Source organism: Rutidosis leptorrhynchoides, chromosome 1 (assembly GCF_046630445.1).
Source record: "Rutidosis leptorrhynchoides isolate AG116_Rl617_1_P2 chromosome 1, CSIRO_AGI_Rlap_v1, whole genome shotgun sequence".
In the NCBI taxonomy this organism is placed as follows: Eukaryota; Viridiplantae; Streptophyta; class Magnoliopsida; order Asterales; family Asteraceae; genus Rutidosis; species Rutidosis leptorrhynchoides.
Genome location: NC_092333.1, coordinates 246,883,922 through 246,903,846, shown reverse-complemented (window position 1 = coordinate 246,903,846; position 19,925 = coordinate 246,883,922). Strand labels below are relative to the sequence as shown.

Here is a 19,925-nt window from a genome sequence, read left to right as displayed (position 1 = left end):
AAAATTTTAAAGACTGATATTTATGTGGATTAGAAAATGAATTGATTTTTAAGTTTAATTAGTTAAAGATTATGTGAATAGTCCATGTGAATAGTTTTAACGGACTCAGTTAACCTTCGTTAGGGTGAAGGATGAAATCGGGACTTTAAAATGCTTTTAAGGATGAAAAATGCAGAAAATAAAATACATGGATGAAACGGGCAAAATGTGAAAAACACAGGGATGAAATGAGCAATTTTGTCATTTATTTTTAACACTCTCTTTGTCTTGTATATAATATGTACTATGTGAATTAAGACTATTAATGTTGTTAGCTCAGTTGGTTATAGAGCCTCTTTGTTATTACTATTCTCTTAACCTAGTTACATTACATTTTTACATTTTACAACAAAGTTAAAGACTATATTGATTGGGGCATGATATTTTTACAAAAGGTTTTAAGTTCAAATCCTATGGTGTTTAGGGAAGAATTTGAAACAGTCAAGGATTAATTCAACTAATCCGCATACATCATGGTAAAAATACTGTCTGGGTAACCCGCACCGAAAAAAACTCATCACTTTTTCAAAATAAATTGAAGTTTATATTTGTAATACAAAAACAGATTATTTCGGACTAAATTAAACAATATGTTATAGTCGAGGGACTACTTTTGTCGTTTCTGTAATTTTGTACGTTTACCCGATTCGAATCAACAAGGTCCATCCGGAACCGCCCATTAGACCGACTTAAAACCCGTCTCTAAATACAAGTCCCCACCGCCGACTTCTCAGTTTTCTCGTTTTCATTATTCAGATATTTCTTAAAAATTACAAACCCTAGTTGCTATTCTGCTCTTTCTTATCCTTTCACTGATAAGGTATTTCACTTGTATCATCATATTTAAGCTACGAACATTTACAATTCTTATTTATATCTACGCTTCTAATTTTCTAGGGTTTCGTTGTTTTCATTTAGGTTTTATTATATATACGTTTCTTAATTTCGCTAGGGTTTATTAATTTCTGTGCTATTTTTATCATATTATTGATCGTTGATCGTTTTATTATATGTGCTGTTTCTAGATTTGACATATGTTGTTATTTTTCTTCAGTTTTTGGAAGAGTAAGCATGGATCCAGTGGATGCTGAGATTGCAAAAACACAGGAAGAAAGGAAAATAATGGAGGCGGCATTAGCTCCGAATTCGATTACGTTCGATACCGAGCTTTATGACGGAAACAATCGGTTTCAGGATTATAACAGAGAGATTCCTGCTAATGATGATGATGAGACTGCTGATACTATGGATAACGAGGTTGCTAGGAAACTAGCTTCTTACACTGCTCCAAGATCTTTGTTAAACAATGTGCCTCTTGGTGGTGATGACGAATCGTTAGGGGTTAAGAAATCGCAAAGGATTATTGATAGAGAGGATGATTACAGGAGGAGGAGACTGAATCAGGTTATTTCGCCTGAGAGACACGATGCTTTTGCGAGCGGTGATAAGACTCCGAAACCTGAAACGAGAACGTATGCTGATGTTATGAGAGAAGCAGCTTTGAAAAGAGAGAAAGAGGAGACTTTGAAAGTGATTGCTAGAAAGAAGAAGGAAGAGGAAGAGAATAAGGCTGCTGCAAAAGATAAAGAACCTGTAGCTTCACAACCTGCGCAAAAGAGAAGGAACAGATGGGATCAGTCTCAAGATAATGAAGCGAAGAAAGCAAAGACTGGTTCTGGTTCTGATTGGGATATGCCAGATTCGACTCCAGGGATTGGAAGATGGGATGCTACACCGACACCCGGGAGAATCGGTGATGCAACTCCTTCGTTGTCTAAGAAAAACAGATGGGATGAAACTCCAACACCTGGTCGGTTGGCCGATTCTGATGCTACTCCAGCTGGTGGAGTCACACCAGGTGCTACACCAGCTGGAATGTCTTGGGATGCTACGCCAAAGTTGTCGGGCATGGCAACCCCTACACCTAAACGTCAGAGATCTAGGTGGGATGAGACCCCTGCGACAATGGGAAGTGTTACTCCAGGTGGTGCAACACCTGGTGCTGCATATACACCTGGTGTTACCCCTGTTGGTGGGATTGAACTTGCTACCCCCACCCCAGGAGCCTTAAATCGCGGTGCCATCACGCCAGAGCAGTATAATTTGCTTAGATGGGAGAAAGATATTGATGAAAGAAATAGACCGTTAACAGATGAAGAATTGGACGCGATGTTTCCTCAAGAAGGGTATAAGATTCTGGAACCTCCAGCCTCTTACATTCCTATTAGGACTCCTGCAAGGAAGCTTCTTGCTACCCCAACTCCTTTAGGAACACCTTTGTATGCAATTCCTGAAGAAAATAGGGGTCAACAGTTTGATGTTCCAAAAGAGATGCCAGGTGGCTTGCCAATGATGAAGCCTGAGGATTACCAGTATTTTGGTGCACTTTTGAATGAAGAGGATGAAGAGGAGTTGTCTCCAGACGAGCAAAAAGAGCGTAAAATAATGAAATTGTTGCTTAAGGTTAAGAATGGTACTCCTCCACAAAGGAAAACAGCTTTGCGACAGCTCACTGATAAGGCTCGTGAACTTGGTGCTGGCCCGTTGTTCAATCGTATTCTTCCCTTGCTTATGCAACCTACTTTGGAGGATCAGGAAAGACACTTGTTGGTGAAGGTCATTGACAGAGTACTTTACAAGTTAGATGAGCTCGTGCGTCCTTATGTTCATAAGATTTTAGTCGTCATAGAACCATTGTTGATTGATGAAGACTATTATGCTCGTGTAGAGGGTCGAGAAATCATTTCTAATCTCAGTAAGGCAGCTGGATTAGCAACTATGATTGCTGCAATGCGTCCAGATATTGATAACATTGATGAATACGTGAGGAATACAACCGCAAGAGCTTTTAGTGTTGTTGCATCAGCACTTGGAATCCCCGCTCTATTACCTTTCTTAAAAGCTGTATGTCAAAGTAAGAAATCATGGCAAGCAAGGCATACTGGTATCAAGATCGTTCAGCAAATTGCTATACTCATAGGCTGTGCAGTTCTACCCCATTTGAAGTCTCTTGTGGAGATTATAGAACATGGTCTGAACGATGAGAATCAAAAGGTTAGAACAATCACAGCCCTCTCTTTGGCTGCACTTGCTGAGGCTGCTGCACCATATGGTATTGAGAGCTTTGATTCGGTTTTGAAACCTTTATGGAAAGGTATCCGGTCCCACCGTGGCAAGGTCTTGGCTGCTTTTTTGAAGGCGATCGGGTTTATCATTCCTCTTATGGATGCAATCTATGCCAGCTACTATACCAAGGAAGTTATGGTTATACTGATCCGTGAGTTCCAGTCTCCAGATGAAGAAATGAAGAAAATTGTGCTTAAAGTTGTAAAGCAGTGTGTAAGTACTGAAGGTGTTGAGGCTGATTACATTCGTACTGATATACTTCCTGAGTTTTTCAGAAACTTTTGGGTCAGAAGAATGGCTTTGGATCGCAGGAATTATAAACAGCTTGTTGAAACTACTGTTGAGATAGCAAATAAAGTTGGTGTTCCTGACATTGTGTCCAGAATAGTGGAAGACTTGAAAGACGAAAGCGAACCATATAGAAGAATGGTGATGGAAACAATCGAGAAAGTTGTAGCAAATTTGGGTGCATCTGATATTGATCCTCGTTTAGAAGAGCTTCTCATTGATGGTATTCTGTACGCCTTCCAGGAGCAAACTAGTGATGATGCCAATGTGATGCTTAATGGGTTTGGTGCAGTTGTTAACTCTCTTGGACTACGCGTCAAACCATACCTTCCTCAAATTTGTGGTACTATAAAGTGGCGTCTAAACAACAAAAGCGCGAAAGTGAGACAGCAGGCTGCAGATCTGATTTCAAGAATTGCAGTCGTAATGAAACAATGCCAGGAAGAACAACTCATGGGGCATCTCGGGGTTGTTTTGTATGAGTATCTAGGAGAAGAATATCCTGAAGTTTTGGGTTCAATATTGGGTGCTCTTAAAGCGATTGTGAATGTTATTGGTATGACCAAGATGACTCCCCCGATAAAGGATTTACTCCCACGTTTAACCCCAATCTTGAAAAATCGTCATGAAAAGGTCCAGGAGAACTGTATCGATCTTGTAGGTCGTATTGCTGATCGTGGTGCAGAGTTTGTTCCTGCACGTGAGTGGATGAGGATCTGTTTTGAGCTTCTTGAGATGCTAAAAGCCCACAAGAAGGGTATTCGTCGGGCCACTGTAAACACGTTTGGGTACATAGCAAAAGCTATAGGACCTCAAGATGTGCTGGCCACCCTTTTAAACAATCTCAAAGTACAAGAGAGACAGAATCGTGTTTGCACAACCGTTGCTATTGCAATCGTTGCAGAAACGTGTTCACCTTTCACTGTTTTACCCGCTTTAATGAACGAGTATCGTGTACCCGAGTTAAATGTGCAGAACGGTGTGCTCAAGTCTTTATCTTTCCTTTTTGAGTACATTGGTGAGATGGGGAAAGATTACATATATGCAGTGACTCCACTTCTTGAAGATGCTCTTATGGACCGGGACTTGGTTCATAGACAAACTGCTGCCTCTGCGGTTAAACATATGGCTCTGGGTGTTGCTGGTTTGGGCTGTGAGGATGCGTTGGTTCACTTACTGAACTATGTATGGCCTAATATTTTTGAGACTTCACCACATGTTATAAATGCTGTAATGGAAGCTATCGAGGGTATGCGAGTGGCATTGGGTGCGGCGGTTGTGCTTAATTACTGTCTGCAGGGCCTGTTCCATCCTGCACGCAAGGTTCGGGAAGTTTACTGGAAAATTTACAACTCGCTTTATATCGGCGCTCAGGATGCACTTGTGGCAGCTTATCCCACTTTGGAAGACGAAGGACAGAACGTTTACAGTAGGCCCGAGCTGACTATGTTTATCTGAGGTACTTGATGCTTTTGAAATCTTTATTTATAGCGTTGTAGCCATTTAATATTATCGTCTGTTTGATCTTTCCTTGGATGTTATCTTGCTACTTTTGTCGAATTATTGATAGTTTGATACATTTGGTGTATGTTTTTTTTATTTGTATATGTTTGCTGTTGGCAGCACCGGGGTTGTTTTTTGTTTGCGATTTCTGATTTGGTTTTTGTTTTTTGTTTTTTGTTGATGACAGGTACATGATGCGTGTCTATAGTGACGTGACTACTCAAGGCAACAAACATTTGATATATCATAGTGTGACCCAAAATAGCTAAAACTTAAACTAAGATATGATAAATTGATAATGACTGTCAAGATGAATGAGTTGTAGTAGTTATTCAATGGGTCAACATTTTAATTAGTTTCGTGTTGTTGTGTGGTGTCTTAAATGGCTGGAACTACTCTGATCTTCTTGGATGGACCTTTGCTTGCTATGAGTTAAAATACTGGTTTATATAATGAACTTCTTTTCTCTTAATTACTGTTTAATGCATCATTCCTTTGAAGCTAAATTTCTTTGTTTTGTGGAACCCTTAAAGCACAAATGCTCGTGATAGGCTGGCACCCTACTTTATTGTTGATCCTCGGAAGCTGGCATCTCATGGTTGTCGATTTGGATATCCATGCTTTAAGGTCAATATGGGCGTTTTCAGTAGTGTAGTAAACTAAACTCATCAGTTGTTTTACCTCTAAAAATGTCTGGTTATTGGTGCTGAACCAGCTTACTGCTTCTTTTGGGATGCATGTGTTGGTGGTGGTTATTTATTTTTGTTCTATAGAAAATAGCGAAAACTTTTATATAACGAAAAACGTTTTTGAATAGAAAACGTTTTCAACAAGGATACAACAAGATAACTCCGATGAGGCTCGTATCTAGAAAGTGGCAAACTTGCGAACTATCTATATATACTGAGCTTCATCTTGAACATACCGAATTGAGATCCGAAACAATTGGAAAAACTAAAACTGGAAAAAATGCAACGCTTTAAACATACAAACAAAGACACCAAACTTTAAAACGACAAAGACACAATGGCCCACGATGTCGAGGTCAACGAGCTCAAATATCTTTAATGAAAACGCCGAATACCTCCTCTGCGTCTTGGATCAATTAATTCTTCTTCTTTTGTTGATGTTTGTTTTTGAGCGGCGTACTAGCAAGGTCAACGAGAAGCCGAGGTCAACGAGCTCAAATATCTTTAATAAAAACACCGAATACCTCCCTCTCGGCATCTTGGATCATTTTTTTCTTCTTTTGTTGATGTTTGTTTGTGAGCGGCGTACTAGGGATCTCACGGGAATAAATACGAGAAGCGTTAACCGGTTCACTCTGATCGGCCATATTCATCATCATTTTGGTAAAAGTCGCAAAAGCCTCCTTGATCATTTTTCCATTTCCATTTGCCCATGAACCGCTTTTCTTGACATCAAAACCTCCCAAAATATATTTAGAATTGCATCCCCGTATTATGAATCCTCAAATATCATCTTTGAGCTTATAAGAACCCGAGGTGAACGCCTCGTTTGCCTTCTTTTAAGACCTTGTAACAACTTCACCGATTAGACATCTCGAAACATTTCAATTTAAGACGTACTACGAATACGATTTACAAAAATCTTCGCAAGAGGCAGAGATGGAGATATGAGATGCATGTGGATGCTTTGTAACCCGGAACCCCCAACTCTTTAAATGTGTCTATTATAGTGTACTAAAAATTGTAAATTAATGGCCAACATCCCTAATTATAAATTCTAACATCCCCTAATTTTTATATTGATTTTTATTTTTCGACAAATGACACCCTTATCCGTAAATCCCGACCCTTGGCAAGAGGAGATCTCGTAATTGCAATATTGTCTACCACTACGTCCAACCAACATTGGTAATGGCCTCTCTTCGTTCGATTCCTTCTTACGTGTAGCCAATTTTCTTCATTCTCTCTCTTCTTCTGCCGAACTAATCTTTCCGTGAATGTAAGGTTGTCTTCGTTTGGTTCTCTGAGTTAATGTTGATTCTTTTGTTATTGTACACATTACTTATGGTCATATGCTTGTATGGTCTATAGTACCACACCTTTCATGCTTATTGTGACTTGCACTCTAAAATGTTTCAAGATGTTGAGTCAATAGAGTGGGAGGTGGTATGTACACCGCTATGTCACAATGTTTTGAAGAGGTCATTGTTGTTACTTCAGTATCTCTTTTGCCCTAATATGATTTTATAAGTGAACGTAGGTTAAAATAGGCAACTTAGCAATGTTCAAATTTTAAAGCCTCGAGAAATGGTTTAAAAATACACCTCTATTGCGAATTTTATTGAAACAAGAGAAAAAAACTAGTAACTTCTATAACAAATATTCGTTTTTTTTTTTTTTTTTTTTTTTTTTTTTTTTTTTTGGCTAAAAAACGAATACTATAAAACAACGGATAATTCATCAAAAGATGAACGAACCGAACAAAGATACAACCGACAAACGGAAGGCTCAGAACTAGAAAACAAAGTCTAACCGCTATCTACGACCGAGCTGACCGCACAATAAACAAAACATCGCAACTAACCAATTAAACAACAAACTAAACTTACAACTAACTAATTGCACGCCACAAAAAACTAACATCTAACAACTAACATCGCAACTATTCGTGTTTTAAGTGGAGATTTTGCGAGGTGATTATTAATGTTAGGATCCATGAAGTTGTCTTTAATTTTGATAGTTCGTTATTTAAGCAGACAAAAAAAATGTCTAATAAAATTGAGAAGATGGTAGTTACATCCGTTTATTTTCTCATATCTTTCCGTTAGTGTATTTTTATAAGTTAAAGAGATATTTGTTTATCATCTAAAAATTGTTCCATTTTCTCAAAATCTAAATATTAATAAATTTTATGAGTTGAAATGACAATATTCAATAATTAGTTAAGTTACTTGTTATTGAACCGGTGTGTTAAGGGAGTTTGGAATTGTGGCGTTTACTCAGTGTCTGGTTAAGCCGCAATATGCCTTCTTTCTCTTCTTGGAACGAGTTTGAGATATGGTTTAATGCTTGATTAAGCCGCAATATGCCTTCTTTCACTTCTATGGACTATTTGGCGGCATCGTAACTGTGTGGTCTTCAGTGACACTTCAGTTAATAGGAGTAGTTTATTTGACTTTATTAAATTGTACTCTTTTAATTGGCTAAAAAACAAAAGAAAATTAGTTTCAAATTGAAACTTTTGGCTTCTTAGGCCACATGCTATGGTAATGTGAAAGGGGTTGTTAAAGGCAGCCACTCACTCACCATGATAGTGAGCACATTGTGAAAAGGATTGTTAGTGAATGTAGTAACGGATTGTGAAAGGAGGTGTGTGGGTCCCAATTTAAATCATGTGTGATATTTATTTAATAAATTTAAATGGGTTAAAGTTTGAAATGGAGTGTATGAGACTGTTTCTAACCGTGGCGGTGACATCTAAGTCAAGTGAGTTACTTTTTGTTGATGTGGCAAGGTCAAGAGATGAAGTTAAATAAAGGGGAGTGTCAAATTTGAGGGTTAAATTTATGAATGGGTGATGTGGTAAAATATTATTAGTAGTTGGGTTTATAATTTATTAATTAATAATATATAAAAATATGTGCTGAAATCTGATTGGCTGAAATTTTTTTGACACATCCCTCAACTTATCGACTGACGCCCGGGGCGTCAAATTTTGACGCCGCGTTAGGGGCGTCAAGGGCGTCAAACTACTTGCCAACTGGGATGACGGGAGAAATCTGACGCCTGGTTAAAAACAGTCTGATAGTGAGTATTTAGCAAAAGGAATGTTAAAGGGTTTGTGCTGATGTGGCGCTGATGTGGAAGGAAAAATGATAGTGAAAGGGTTGTACCATAGCAAGTGGCCTTAGCTCTTTGTAATTTTCTAGCTTCTTGCTAGTTTCTTATATATAAAATTTCCGCCGTTAAAAAAAAAAAAAAAAAAAAGGTGAAGTGTAAGAAATAAGATCTTTCTACTTCAGAAATAAAGCTCGAGATCATCTAATCGCTTCCTTTCTAAGAAAATACGAGAGCACATTCTTTTAATTTCATTATTTTCTCATAAATACGATTATTATGAACTTCGTTTTCAAAAATATATCTCAACTTCACAAGTTTGAAAGTGTACTTTTTTTAGTTCAACATAAATCATTCATTATAATGTTCATTTCATTAAGCGTTATACTGTTGACATCTGAAGGGCCTACGCATATTCCATACAAGCATTTTATAAAGAAGCAATAACTAAACATGACAACCACCCTTAAGCCCACTTTATTTCTTTAATTATAAAGTATAATGTGCTCTTGCTTTTACAATATAGGACGAATGTACAGTTTACATGATTACAACCATATCCGATTTAACATCCCTTTCATAGTCGCACTCAAGTGAGAATCACATAAACATTGACTTGTAGTCTACAAAGCTTATGCATATTTTGCTTTCATGTTAACCAACACCGATGTCATTATCCAAGAATCAATTAGATTAAACTGAGTAAGTTGCCAAAACACCAACAATCCCCTCGAAAATACGTCGTTTTATCCGTTAGCCCCTGAAAGCACAAACTAACCGAATACGAGTGCTGTTAGCATGTGCAATTGAATACAGAACCGCTCATGCACTTGGCTTTGTGAACCATCTTTCTTGCTCCCGTCTCATTATTCGAAACAGCAGCAGCAGGAGAATCATGAAGTCGGTCCATCATGTTAATCGAAGGTGCATTCAAAACTACTTTTGCGGGGGATAATGCCCACTGCATACCCCAAATCGCTAGCGGCCTCATGTATACAAGTGACCGAAAATGTCCATCCATCGTCCATCCCTCTGGTGTTTGAAAAGCATATCTACATACAACAAAAACAAACCTATTAGCAATGGATATTGCATTAAACGACTTGTACATTTACATATAAAGCAACATACCAAATTAGTGATTTTTAGATACTTACCCGAAACCGTCTTCTGACCAGCCAGCCGTAAATATACCTTCAGCAGTCGTAAACGCCTGTTCTTCCATTCCCGCATGAATCATAGTAGCCGCAAGACCGTACGTAACCCCGGCCCACACCTCACGAGACTGCATACACGTTTCATCAACTTTTCCATTCGGATGCATACCATTAACCGCACCCATCCGCCCACTTCCAACTTTCATAACATTAAAATCATAAATCTTTTGCAAAGTGCTTCGAATCTTCACGTCATCAAACAAATTTGGTAATCCCGAAGCCGCCATATACCATTGACCCGCTAATTGATCAGCTTGAATCGATTTACTATTATTACTTGACCCACTATCATAGTTAAAGTAAGACCCGTTCCATAGTTTTGTTTCATAAGCAGTTTTTGCTTTGATGAATTTACGCTTATACCCTTCAGCAGTGGCTGTATCACCTAGTTGGGCAGCCATGGATGCCGTCGCTTGCAGTGCGGCTAGCCATAAACCACCGCAATACGCACTAACACCATGAACCGTCCATGCGTCGTACGTTTGATCAGGGAATCCGTCGTTTTCGATGAGACAGTCTTCATCTCGGTCAAACTGGTCCATGTAAGCCATAGCAGCAGAAACAGCGGGCCATACTTCGGCTCCAAACGATAAATCGCCAGTCGCAGCGAAATCTCGGTACACTTGAAGCACGAATTTAGGGTTTAAATCTTTCCATTTGCTTGTATCGTGTATGTTGTATGCGTTCATTTCATGCCATGGATCATGAGTTCCAAGATCATGTGGGATTGCTCCTTTGACTTTTCGAATACCGCATTTTCCGTCTGCTAAAAATTTGACTTTTCTCTCGTCTTCGAATAAAACGGCTCGTGCGAATTCCCGTTGAATGCTGAGTTCGATTTTCGGGAAGAGTTCAAGAAGCGCAAAGGACGCGTAGAAGTGAACATCATAAGTACACCACATAATGTACTCAACGCCTTCTAAATATAGAAAGCTGCCAACGTCTTCATTATCATCATTTTGATTGGAAAAACGTTTTCTGGCTTCCACATCAAGCTCGTCTTCACTAGAAACCGTGATAGAACTTTCTTCATCGTATGCAAAACCATTGTCGGTGGTGTCATCATGACCATGATCAGTGTCATATGTTATCTTAGGTTTTTGCTCTTGATTTTGCACGAAATCAGCTGCTGGTAGTTGTGTATCTAAGGAAAATAGAAGTCGTTAAATACTAATTACAAACTACATAAGTGAAACCTTATAAAATTAATTAGGTTGTGTTCATTCAGTATCAGTACCAATCCAGATTGTGCCACCAGCTACCAAAAAGTACAACTCATTGAATAACGTAAATTTGTACCTGTATATAATCAAAATATATCAGTTCTTTGAGCAATTAAGTGGATATTCATTTCACCCGAGTAAGACAAATATAAATCTTAAAATAACTAGAATTTAAAACTCACCATTCTGGCAGCTTGTCATTTTTCAAAATTGGATTTTGCCATTTCTCAATCTCATCTTCCCATCTTTTGTAATCTAACCGAAGTACCAAAATGCAGCAAACAAATATTAAAAAAACAATCTACCTTATACCAATTACATCGTAATATAATAATAATAATAGTAAATAATGATATAATATTATAAAATATAAAATATGAGACTACACCTACTTGTTAGAGCATCATGAACCAAATCCTCAGCTGCTCTCTGGGAAGTACCATAGTATCTAGTATATCGTCTGTATAATACAGTCAAAAGTTAATTATATCACAGAATATGAAATTCCAAGGCTAATTTTGTTGAATAACTTGTTCTCGTATAATTGTAACTTGGGAATACGTATAGATAACCTGTGATACGATTTTCCCTTCATAAATTTGACTTTTGGAGAAGACCATGCAATTGCAAACGCAACAGTGCACTTCCCATTTGGTTCAACCCATGTTGAAGCAGACACTGCAGCACAGTTTGCATCACCAGCTGATGAAGGAGAAGTTGGCCCGTTATTGAAGTTATTCTGATCAAAATGTCCATCCTACATGCATATCAGCAACACGAAAAACATAAAATATTTAATAACTTGCCTAATTGATATGATAAAAATGTGGAATTTACATGAACATTACATATATGAGATGCTTAAATGTACCTGCTCCATTTTACCCCACATTTCTTTAGCGGTAACCGAACTTCCCTCTGCCAACCCAAAACTTGGTAAAACCGTCACATTTACGTTCTGAGTTTCGCAGGCTGCTACGGCGAATGTAACGGGATGGTTACCTCTGGATGTCCTGTAAATTTTAACTACTGATAAATTTAGGCCTATCAAGCAGTGTGCATCAAGCTGATTGGGTAACACTTAACAGCTTAAGACAGTCACTTTTAGTACGGGTTCAAACAAGGATGGAATGACCCAGAAAACTTATGTTTTAATAATTAGACCAAGGCCATCTTCTAAATCCTTTAACCCACTCCCCTTTTACTCATTTAAGATAAAACACAAGCGTGATTCAGCTCATTCATAAGTAATTGGGTTGAAATGGTCACATATAGACAGAATGTGAAAACCAATTGAGTACGTAGAATTGCCCAAAATTAAAAGTGCAACAGAAATATGGCTGACTTACTTGTGATGCAGAAGCACACCAGACACACCATCTTCACCTCTGTCAATAGTAAAAGAGAAAAATTTAGTGACACACTAAACATTAAATTATACATTCGGTACGGAGTAATAGTAGAACATCAAGTAAAATAGACTCACTTGAATGGCTCATTCACATGATCCCCGGAGAGATGTGATATACCTCCAATTGAATTCTGTAAAACACAAATACAGAAAATGAAGATCTAATAACTCAAAGCAGAGCGTTATAAATTCTCAAAATAGCGACTTACGGCCCACGTTAAGAGAAGGCTGACTTGTGCCCTTTCTTTCCCTGTATTAACCAACTGACAAAAAAAAGAAAGTAGAGTGATGCTTTGATATAAAATTCGTAATATAATGGAAGAAATTAATTTTCATGAGACAGTGATTAAATTGTATACCGTATAAACAAATACAGATGTGGGAAGGCTACTATCTCGGTAATTATGAGGCAAAAATGGTGAAATTTGGCGACATGACACTTTTAACTCCGGGTCAGGTTCGCCTGATACCAAGCAAAGAGAAAACAGTTCATACTTTATATGAAGGGAAATAAGTAACATAATGTTATGTTTATTAATAAGTAAAATGCCAAAGACGATACCATCATAAACTGTCCATGCACGTGGGAACAATGCGTGATATGTTGAATGTTGGCCACTCAAATTCCAACCCCATGATGATAAACCTTGATCTGTACATTTCCTGAAATATATATGTACATTTAAGCAATCAAACTTGCATTACAATATACAACAACAACAACAACAACAACAATACCCAATCCCGCGCCTGCGAGGTATGGGGGAGGTAAGGTGTAGACAATCCTTCCTCTACCCTAAACTAGAAGAGAAGTCGTTTCTGTTACCACGAGTCGAGAGAATTCTCCACCCACGGTAAAGGAAATTCATCCCCCTCTCTACTCCAGGGTAGAGAGATTGCTTCCGTGAGGACCTCCGGCTAAAAAAAGACTTTTTTAGCTAGAAAATAGAAATTAAAAAATAAATTAAAACATACAAAGATAAATAAAAAACAATAATAATAATAATAATAATAATAATAATAGTAATAATAATAAAATATAGGGGAGGCGCTATGAAGATGGTAGAATCAGATTTTCATGGGGTTTAAAGCATGCCTAAGAATCAATTTAGGCTCTGAGCTGCAGTCAAGACGCCACTAAAACGACGCTTGTCGTTGCCTCGATAAAAGAGCCAAAAGACCTTGTGGACAGCAACTTGAGGGCATGCCGGGTGGAAGTTGTTGCGCAAGCAAAGAGCCAACCACCCTTAGCAAACCAAAAACCACTCATGCACCTTTACGGTAGACACCCCCGAAACTACCCAACTAAAAGGAACCAACCAAGCTCTAGGGCAAGGGAAGTCGTCCTCAGCCAAAATGGTCCCAAGATGCACCGAGCGATGCGAATCACTTGATCATACATACATGCATACATACGTACATACATACACACATACCTAAACCTACATACACACCAGACATACCTACGTAAATACATGAGACATACCTACGTACAAGTATGAAACATACCTACGTACATACATACATGCATAAGGCCACACATACAACCATACATACATAGCATAAACACCCAGTCCTACATAAACCTATTAGCAAAACATACATACATGAGTGAATATACCACACCTGCAGACAAGTAAAAACAAGCATACATACATACCTACCTACAAATATACATACATAAAAAACAAACTCCCATATAAAAACGTGTGTAACTGCATCACACCTTCATTACAAAACCTACCTGCATGCATACATACATACAAACATACAAGAACCTACGTGCATACGTACAAACCACCATGCAAGCATGCATACATCCAAAAACCAAAGATACCAAAAACATACTCATTTAATACTATTGGTAACAATACATAAAACTAATAAAAACGATAGTAATAGTAATACAAATAATAGTAATAATAATAGTTCATATAAATATTAATAGTAATAAATATTTGTAATACAAATACTAATACACTAATAATTAATAATAGTGATACAAAAAATAATAATAATAACAATAACAATACTAATAATTGTAATAGTAAGAATAATAACAGTAATAGCAGTAATAGCAGTAATAACAGTAATAACAGTAATAACAATAACAATAACAATAACAATAACAATAATAATAATAAAAATAGCCCTACTCAACTATTCTTATTCTAGCCCTCCACGCATCCCTATCATAAGTCATGTCCTCGGTCAACGAAAGCTCCCTCATGTCGAGTCTTAGTCTATCCATCCACCTACGAGTAGGTCTACCCCTTCTCCTTACACCATCTACCGTGAGTGCCTCAACTCTCCTAACCGGGGCAATACGTGGTCGTCTCATCACATGCCCAAACCAACGAAGTCGTTCTTCTCTTAGCTTGTCGATGATGCTACTGACTCCAAGTTTTTCCCTAAACACACCATTTGGTATCATATCTAGCATGGTTTTACCACACGTCCACCTAAGCATCCTCATTTCTGCCACCTCCATCCTTCTCTCTTGGGCCTTCGTCATTGGCCAACATTCTGATCCGTACAACATGGCAGGTCTGATTGCCACCTTAAGGAATTTTCCTTTCAATTTGAGTGGTATCTTCTTGTCGCACAAAACCCCTTTCGCTGCTCTCCACTTCAACCAACCTACCTTAATACGATGAGTCACGTCCTCATCTATCCTCCCTGATTTGTGGAGGACCGAGCCTAGATATCTAAACGACTCTTGTGGGTGCAAGATCTGGTCCCCAATGCTGATGTTCCCTCCAACATTAAGTTCATCATCAGTCCTACCGAATTCGCAACTAAGATATTCCGTCTTTTGTCTACTGATCCGTAGCCCATTTTGTTCTAGGGCTTCCCTCCATTGTTCTAGCCTTCTATTAAGCTCATCCTTTGTTTCCGATACAAGTACGATATCATCGGCAAAAATCAGACACCAAGGGATGTTCTCTTGTATTCCTCGATACAGCTCGTCGAGGATCAAAGCAAAAAGGAAAGGACTAAGGGCCGATCCCTGGTGCAACCCTACTTCTATCGGGAAATACTCTGTGTTTCCCACAGGCGTCCGAACGCAGGCCTTCGCCCCATCGTACATATCCATAATAGCTCTAATATATCTACTTGGGATACCCCTAACGTTAAGGGTCTTCCAAATCAACTTTCGCGGTACGCAATCATAGGCCTTTTCCAAGTCTAAGAAGACCATCTCTAGACCCTTTTGTTTCTCCCTATACTTCTCCATAACGCTTCTTAAAATATGAATTGCCTCCATCGAAGAGCGCCCTGGCATGAAACCAAATTGGTTTTCGGAAATATTACAATATCTTGGATATAAAAATTTAAAAGTTCTTATATCCTTTACAATTTACAAATACATGATATGCAACTTTTGACCCACTAGACTAGTACGCTTTCAATCAAACATAACAAACAAGGATTTATCTCCTTACCCTATCCCTTCATGTTGGCCAGGGGATAACACTGAAGCGTATTTTTTATTGCCACCTTCTCTCGATATAAAAATCTGCGTCCATTTATAAAAACTTAGAATTAATAAGATCCAACCTTATGTTGATCAGATATCCAAATAACATCAAAAATTTTATTTTCCTGCAACCCACTAGTTTACATAACATCCTTAATATAAGTGCTCTAAATAACCATACACTCGCATGGTACACAGAATGTAATGAAATAAGTAATAAAGGTATAATTATAAATAGAGCTTTACAGAGAACTGATTGGCCATGACAGGGGAGGCCTCACATGTACCCGGCAGAATTTGAAATTGCCTGAATTCTCCTCTAAAACCTCGCGTTATGCTGCCACTCCTGAAAACAAAAAATTAAATCAAAAACATTCTCAAAATGATTAATTAGCAGAATGCAAAATTATTGATTTTTCCTTCCAACTTACCCCATGCCACCAAGTGGAACTCCTTGAGATGCTAACGGTTTGCCTTCACGATTAAAAGGATCGATAGGTGCTCTCTGCACATATCAATCTCAAAATCATACATAACCGAATCCAATTCACATATCCTTAAACCATAATTACTTACATACATTTACTAATTTCTATTACAGCAAGTTTAAGTACAATCACAATCGGTTACTTGATTCCGATTGTTTGGTATCATACTATAGTCTATAGTCATGAATCCTATCCTAATTTAATTATCAAAATACACATATAATGCACAAGAGTAACATAGTTAAAAGAGTTACCCTTCCATGAGAGGCCTCTTCTCTAACATACGACCATAATCGTATCCCTAGCCGAATCTGCAATCAACATTTATAAACACTACTTATTTTGTAATAATAAACATAAACATGAATATGAATATATAAAAGTAATACTGAATTCTTTTGTAATGATAAACATGAATATAAAAAACAATAACTCACCATTTTTAATGCTTCCATAAAAGTAATACTGAATTCTTTGAGAATATTGGCATGAGTGTTCAACTTTCTTCTCCATGCTTGTTCAGGAGGTGCACCACCATCAAAATCAAGCTACATTAAAAAATAAATCAACAAAAAATTGAGATAATAAAACAACAATAATAATAATATCAAATCTCAAATCTAAATATTAAATATTAAATTAACTCACCAGTTGCCGAGTAGTCCGGTTAATATATTCCTCAGCAGGCCATGAATTCTTTCTAAAATGAAATATATTTCCACTAATCATTTCTTATAAGCTATAATTTTGTATTTTTGAAAATAAAAAAATTATCTCAGATCCTTTCGAATATAAACTCGTAAAATGAGTGGATTGAACTCCAAACAAATGTCAAAATCGAAAGCACGAAACCTAATTTCGTGAACTAAACCCTAAAGTTGAGGTAGCAGGTGTAAATTAGCAGTTGAATCCTAAAAGCTGGATCGCAATTATGTGTGTGAAGACAGTAAGCCGACTTCAATTGAAAATGAATTTAAACAACTTTTTTAAGATAACATAAAATTAAAAAAAAATAATAATAAAAAATATTAAAAAAAAAAAAAAAAGTGAAATCAAATAAGGAGGTGATGAAGTAAAAAGAAAAATTGGGTTGAATGACCGACGACGGAGGATGTTACACCTATCAACCACTATGGGCAACTTCAGCCATCTGTTTTTTTGGGGATGATTCTCACACACACTTTTTTGATCCTCACACACCAATTGAGTATTATTAGAAAAGTAAAAGGTTAAAATAGGTGTGTGAGGATCAAAAAAGTGTGTGTGAGAATCATCCCCCATTTATTTATATTTATTTATTACTCGTATTATACCTTGTCCACCTTTTTATTTTGAAATGTCCTATTTCAAGTGGCCTCTTGATGTTTCGATCAATCAGAAAATGTTATCAGAAAATGTTATTCTGAAGAGAAAAAATTTCTGATTGATAGAGAATGATGTTAGTAAAATTTTTTAAAACTTTGTGCAAAAATTAAGTAAAATTTGTAGTGGGACAGATGTAATAGTAGATAGTAGAAGTAGATTTACGAGTTCCTACGTTTATTTGAAAACTTTAGTACTGATACTGATTATTTATTATGTTTATGATACAATTAAAATAAAAAAATTCTTTATTATTGTTGATATTATTGTTATAACAGAAGTAGATATATTTATGACTCTGTATGTTTATTTGAAAACTTTAATAGCGATATTGATTATCGATTATGTTTATGATACAATTAAAATTAAAAAAAGTCTTTATTATTGATATTATTTGTATTGAAAGTAAAATAGTATTTTGTTGATTATTTATCTTTGTGATGATCATTAGTATTATATGAAATTTATTGTGTGAAGTGGAATAAATGAGAATTCGGTTGTTATCACCCTATATCTATGGGTGGTGATCTTTACACCACTAAACTTTTACCATACACCACTAAAATATGTATTTTGTCTATTTTACCCTTACTAGCCTTAATTAGATATAAACCTTTTAATTACCCTAGTGATAAAACCTATATTCACAAACATACATACGGCCGCTTCAATTCTCATCTTCTTTGGTATTTTGCTACAATGAATACTTTTTTTTTTTTTTTTGGGCAAAAAAAACCGAAACTTTTATAAAACACGAGACCTTCATCAAAAAAATGAAGACTCGGAACAAGGATACAAACATAGGCACCGAGGCCAAACAACACAAACACCTCTACAAACACGAACACAAAAAACAAAAACAACAAAAGCTCAAAGAAACTAACAAATTAATACAATGAATACATAGGTATGTTCTAACATCTTATTTATTGCTACAATGAATACAATTAATATTAGTACTCCGTTTTAATTAATATTATAAAATTATAAAATTATAAATAATATATTAATATGAATTTGATACACGTATGATGAGATGTGTATGTTGGAGTTTTGTCAAACACTCAAACATGCAGGAATAGTAGGACAGGGAAAAGTTCTTTACCTTTATATTCAATTTATTATTATTATATGTATTCAATTTATATTTATAGTTGTCTTTCAAATAACTTTACTTATTAGGTTTTATTAGGTTTTTTTTAGATGTTTTGTTTTACTAGATGTATATACTATTGTTTACATGCTGATTTATTTTATGTAACAGGCATCTGATGACTCGTCGAATTTGTTGATTGAAAAAGAAAAAATATATCTTTCTAGCTCTAAATTTGAATCGTCGGATGATTTATTAAAGAGTGTGCGTGAATTTTATTATGCAGGAGGATATGGAATATCAATTCGCAATTCGAAAAATGATAAGTTCTACACTTTGCAATGTGATAGGGGAGGTTCTTATCGAGATACACAGGGTATTGAGGTTAAAAGAAAAAAAGAGCTCAATATCTCGTTTAATTGAATGCCCATTCAGAATAATAGGTAGCAAGGAACGTGACGGTATTTGGGTATTTAAACCAAAAAACTTAGCACACAACCATGACCCATCCACCGATATCTCTGGTCATCCATCATTCCGTCAATTATCACCTAATAAGGTACAAGTTGTAAAAGACATGACCCAAGCTGGAATACCCCCAAGGCAGATTCTTTCTTCTCTACGACAACAAATCCCAAATCTTCCAGCAACCTCCAGAACTGTATACAATGTGAAGAGACAAATTAAAAAGGAAACTTTAGGAAATCGTTCAGAGGTTGGTGCATTATTTGAGCAGCTCCAAAAGGGAGGTTTTTTTATGATGTTTTACATAATTCAGAAAGCCGTAAAACTCGTTTGTTCGTTGCACATCCCTTATCAAACAAGCTGACAAAAGTCTTCTCCAACATTTTTGTGATGGATTGCACTTACAAAACCAACAAATACAAT

General features: G+C 36.7%; 2 protein-coding genes across 2 annotated transcripts; one reads left to right on the top strand and one right to left on the bottom strand.

Moving 5' to 3' along the window:
* The first annotated feature begins 734 nt into the window (after positions 1-734).
* Positions 735-5,434, top strand: LOC139886542 (uncharacterized). The gene is made up of 3 exons (XM_071870380.1): positions 735-859; positions 1,094-4,912; positions 5,144-5,434. Exon 2 carries the CDS (start codon positions 1,111-1,113, stop codon positions 4,909-4,911), a length of 3,801 nt encoding a protein of 1,266 aa, XP_071726481.1. The 5' UTR covers positions 735-859; positions 1,094-1,110; the 3' UTR covers position 4,912; positions 5,144-5,434.
* A 3,791-nt stretch (positions 5,435-9,225) lies between these two features.
* Positions 9,226-17,311, bottom strand: LOC139896475 (uncharacterized). Its single transcript, XM_071879118.1, has 18 exons — positions 17,231-17,311; positions 17,020-17,130; positions 16,837-16,893; positions 16,526-16,599; positions 16,341-16,440; positions 16,060-16,133; positions 13,176-13,276; positions 12,973-13,076; positions 12,823-12,876; positions 12,689-12,744; positions 12,552-12,590; positions 12,074-12,215; positions 11,775-11,959; positions 11,595-11,662; positions 11,385-11,457; positions 11,217-11,278; positions 9,920-11,123; positions 9,226-9,814 (listed from the first exon to the last, which is right to left on the bottom strand). The coding sequence occupies exons 1-18, from the start codon at positions 17,309-17,311 to the stop codon at positions 9,556-9,558; spliced, it is 2,844 nt and encodes a 947-aa protein (XP_071735219.1). The 3' UTR covers positions 9,226-9,555.
* Between the last annotated feature and the right edge of the window lie 2,614 nt (positions 17,312-19,925).